General features: G+C 26.6%; 1 protein-coding gene across 1 annotated transcript; it reads right to left on the bottom strand.

The window, feature by feature from the left end:
- Nucleotides 1-2476: 2476 nt before the first annotated feature.
- PCYB_001080 (CYIR protein) lies at nucleotides 2477-4265 on the bottom strand (the record flags this gene model as incomplete). Its single annotated transcript, XM_004227553.1, has 2 exons — nucleotides 2477-4114; nucleotides 4188-4265. The coding sequence occupies 2 exons, from the start codon at nucleotides 4263-4265 to the stop codon at nucleotides 2477-2479; spliced, it is 1716 nt and encodes a 571-aa protein (XP_004227601.1).
- Between the last annotated feature and the right edge of the window lie 1041 nt (nucleotides 4266-5306).

The following is a 5306-nucleotide window of genomic DNA, read 5'->3' as shown; positions in this document are numbered from 1 at the left end:
AAACAAGCTTTAAGAAAAAAAAAAAAAAAAAAATTAATAGTATTATTATTATTAAAGTTGTTAGAGATCATTATAATTTTTCATTAAAACTACATAATTACATATGAAATATATGAAAAAAAAACTAATACTGTTTGTTTCAATGCTATTATACATATACAAAGTAAAATACGCTGCATATTTTATAATAATTTATTGCAAATAGGAAATATATGCAAAAAAAGTGAAATGTAATTTTCTTATAAAATGTTCTTCTTTTTAATTAAATAAAAACTGAATTTCGTATAATTACTAACAGATAATAAAAAGATATGTAAAATACAAAAAGAAAACATAAGTCTCTCTATACTGCAAATTCTTTTTTACTGCGTTAATTTTTGAACATTCTGAAACATAAAATGTGTAATTATTATTTTTTATTAAGGGATTATAAAAAAATTTCAATATTTTTACTACTTATTTTATTCCTTTAGTACTATAACTCAAAAAATGTTAAAATAATTTGGTGCCTTCTTTTCATTTTACTTTTAAAAACAATAAACGCTTTTTAAAAGAAGAAATTATTAATAGTGTATAATACTTTATCATTAGATTTATATATGAATAGTGAAAATATTAAAGAATGCTCGTATTTCCGTGATTTTATACAATTACTATACACATCACATTAAATTAATAATTTCCCCATAGTTAACATGAAGAGAAACGCAGGGCAATTTCTCACAAACATAAGCCCAAAATACATTTTTAAATAACACAAATATTAAAAATAGCAAATTTTTTAATAAAGTAAATATTTTTTAATTATTTTAAGAAAATTACTTTATAAAATATATTTGCCTTTCACTAATATTTTTTTTTCATATACACATATTTTAATTGGTACAATATCCTCAAGGAGATAAAAACTAAAGTGTATACATGCATATACAGGGAATGGATCCTTTTAATTTAAAACAAAATATGCTTATTAATCTTAAAATTCTATTGTACTAAAAATAAATAAAAATATTTTATTAATTTTTGGAGCAACAATATTTATCATTATATAATATTTATATTATACTCTATATGAACTCATATTTACTCCATTGTAAGTTCTACTTTATAAGTTTGTATAGAAATTATATATGTTGCCTTGACCATTATGTCATATAGATAAATGAACATATTAATAAAGTATGATTTATCATAATATGTTATTCTGAACGTATAACATTACTATATTAATTTTCTTTTATTCTTAAAAATTCAAGTATTTACTATTGTGTGCACAGTTATTATCCATTCTCATTTTGTCCTTATGGAAACCATGTTCATTATATATTTTTATCACATACTTATTAACACACTTAAAAATGTGTAATGATTGTGTAAAACACATGTTGGCATTTTCTATTTGATTTTGTTCTCATAATAATGTAACTATTTTGTTCAAATCTATAGAGTCGCATATGCTATATGATACCCGCTGCTTTATTTATATTTAATAATTCATTATTAGTTAAGACACAGATGCTGATATTTTATTCACATACGTTCTTTATTGGAATCATATATATTCTTATAATTAGATTTCTTAAGGTAACTATTTTAGTTTTGTTATATATACTGTATCTTGTAAATAAAATAAGGGTGGAATCTTTATTGAAAACAAATTTACAATCTAATGCACGATATCATTGCGAAATCAATTTAAATTAGATATAAATGTACCACTTAATGTAAGAAATGATGATAAATATAAGAAAATCTCACAAATATTTCTGTATGCCCTTGTAGAATATTATACGACTTTTAAAAGGAATGATTATACCACAGATACACATCGTGAATGTAGAGATTTTAACTACTTTTTAGATAACATAAGAGATGAATTTATTGAACTTGTAGATCTTTTAACAAAAAAATAAAAGAAAAGAAAAGAAAGGAAAAAAATTAAATAACACATGCTATCTCTATCAAAATCATAATACATAACATTATGCTTTTTATACATCTACAAAAAACATATTCATAAAAACCGAAACAAGTGCTTCTTTCATTTATGCATGTATATTCCATATATATAAAATTACCTAAAAGGTGCCATAAATTGAAGCGTTTAATCCGTTTATTATTCACAGCTCTAAGTGTTTACACAACCGTTAAAAATTGTAATCCCCATAATTCACACTTTCCGCAATGTTATTTACTTATATCTCCTCCTTTTTATATATTTATCAAGTGGAATTACATGCATATGAATTTATTCCCTCGGTGCCATTATTCTAGCAAAATTGACATTACCCGCAAGCTTATCCCAATGTATTCATGTAGGATAATAAGCTACATTAAAACTCATGGTACTAGAATTCATATCATCATATTCTGAATTATTGTATAATGTTGAATGGCTTCGGACCGATCGATCATCATAATCGCTATCCCTTCTTCTCCTTATCTTATTACGTGTCCATCTACCCAAAGAAGTAACCTAATAAACAAATGAAACGCGAAACATATTTATGAAAACTTTTTTTATAGTTATACATTTAAAAAGCACATACATAGAGCTATGTAATAACATATATTTCCCATATTTGCAAATAAAAATTGTGTTTACATTATAGTAGAGGTAAAATACATAAATTGCTCCAAATATTATGGCTCCCATAATCATAGTATGCTTTGGGTTAGAGGTAAATATATTATAATTTTCTTCTTCCATAATAGGAAGGCTGTTCACAGGTTCACCTAAGCTATATGTTTCACTTGAAATACTAGGATATGATACTTCCAATGACTGTGCATCTTCGGTTTCTTTTGATGCGCTTGCGCAAGTAGAAGAATCACCTATGGTTCCATTTAGACATGTTACTTTTGCTTCAGAGATATCCACTTTATCTCCCGGAGTTAATACTCTAGCATCTAGTACAGATGCCACATAAGAAGATGCAGCAGCCGATTTAGCAGGTGTGGGCGGTGATTCAGCAGGTTTGGGGGGTAAATCAACAGGTTTTGGTTTCACTTTTGCAGCTCCAGCTGCTTTAGCACTTGGTTCAAGATCTGCCAAAGGTTTTTCTTTCCCAGGGGTTGCGGACGCACCTGCGAGATTTTGTTCTTTTCCCACTGAAGAGTCTACTCTTTTTGATGAACCACTGAATACTTTACCCAGTATATTAAACGTATCTGACCAAAGGGAAGTTGATCTACTTGCTTGAGCAGGCCCCTTATGATCTTCTCGTTCTCCTCCCGCTACAGTTGCAGCTGTTCTTGAGGGTTGCTGACCTGGTGCTTCATTTTGCCCTGCTAATGCCTTAGAAGTATCCTGTCCAGTTCGTTCATCTACTTTTGGACTTTTTAATTTTGCGTCATGACTTTCATCTACTTTTGGACCTTTTAAATTTTCAACAGGTCCAGCAACGGAACCAGGAGGTCCCCCTGGCACTTGAGCATGTCCATTTACAGCTGATCCTTCCGGTTTAGTAACTGATACTTCAGCTTTAGGCTTTGGTAATATATCTAGGAGGTCCTTAGGCTTAAACGGATTAGTTGATATTACAAAATATTCATTACATCCCTTTGGAAAAAAATCCCAAAAATTTTCGCATTTTTTTTTATGTATATCGAATATTTTACTTATATATGTAAGGTACTTAAAATACATGTCACTCTTAACATTATTTGTGACATCTTTTTTAATATTTCCATAATTCTTTATATAATCACGCAAAATTTTCTTTTCTAATTTTTCCTCCAATTCTTCTCCTTTATTTTTTGAAGTAAAATCAAATTCACAAATTTTTTTAGCAGGCCCTTTATTAACGGCATTTTGTATATTCAAAAAATCATCAATAACATCATCTAATTTTATTGTATCCTTATTAGATTTATGGAACTTCCAAATTTGATAATAAACCCAATATTTGTAATTCAAGCACTCTTCATCACTTTTTCTTATAATTGTTAAACCATTTATATATCGTGTATTTTTTGTAATTTTGTCACAAAGACTAGAATTAATCGATTTCAAAGGAATGCTTAATGATTCACATTCAGTCGTAATATTACTTGGGTCCTTAACATTTTCATCCAATTTTTTGTATAAGGTTAAATCCTTTAAAACGTGAGTCTGTTAAATAAACAAAAACAGCATATATTGTTTAGAAAATTAAGTACACTTTTTAAATAAACAAAATTCATACTTCAATTTGGTGATTAATACAACGTATAAGCAATATAATATCGAAATTATGTTTAAGGAAAAAGGAAAATTTACCCATTCTTCTTCATTCAAGATTTCCATACTCGTCTCATTTATGCTAATTATATCATATAAAAAATATTTATTCAATATACACAACTGTGTGCGTAATAAACATTGATAATTTATTGATATATTACATTTTCCTGCATACTAATATTAGACAAAGCAATATTATTCTTTACAATATGCTTTACATAAAGTATAGAATTACATTATTATAGTTCTATTAATATAGAAACAAATGCATATTTTTATTTTGGGAGAAAAAAAAATACTCAATGTAAAGAATTTAGTACATGAAACAATAAAGCTTTACGAAATGTTATCCTTTAAACAACTTATAGCTCCATTAATCATAAAATTTGGATCTGCTTCTTTCCTTTTTCGCTTAAAATAAACTGTAAATTTATTCCGTAACTGCTTACTTTAAAAAACCTATTTAATTTTTTAAAATCTTCCTCTATGAATAATATCTTTTTTTATAAAAATAATCAATATTTTAGTACTAAAATAGTAAAGGTCTTATCAAACTTGGAAGCGATGAAATGTGTTTTATTTTCTTGTACATTGTACTGCTTTTTTAGGCTTTAAAAGTATAAGATAATTTTTCTAACGGCCTTCATCCAAGTGCAAAGCTATAAGTTAAACATAAATATAGCCATTGTAATTATAATATTTTCAAAAATAAAAATGATGAACAAATAATATTTCATGTAGAACTTATTTTATTCATCATACAAAATTTATGTTACTTAAAAGATAATAAATTTACAATTTTTTAACATCCTTCAAGTGATGAAGTCGCCTAAACTGTATCTCGCCCGTTTTCCTAATTATATGAAAAATGAAAATTTTATTCTATTCATTCAGACAAATGCACCACGCATGTAATGTATATTTTTCTTGAAAACACTTTCATTTACATTTATGTCGGTAAAAATAGTGGAGAACGAAGTTTATTTTTTACAGAAAAAATGCTACGTTTAAATACTTTGTTTTTAATTTGAGAGAAATAAAAATAAACGGAATTTTTCCACATTATTAAGTACAATTATGT

The sequence above is a fragment of the Plasmodium cynomolgi genome, assembly GCF_000321355.1.
Source record: "Plasmodium cynomolgi strain B DNA, scaffold: 0002, whole genome shotgun sequence".
Taxonomy (NCBI): domain Eukaryota; phylum Apicomplexa; class Aconoidasida; order Haemosporida; family Plasmodiidae; genus Plasmodium; species Plasmodium cynomolgi.
This window is presented reverse-complemented; position numbering and strand designations above follow the sequence as displayed.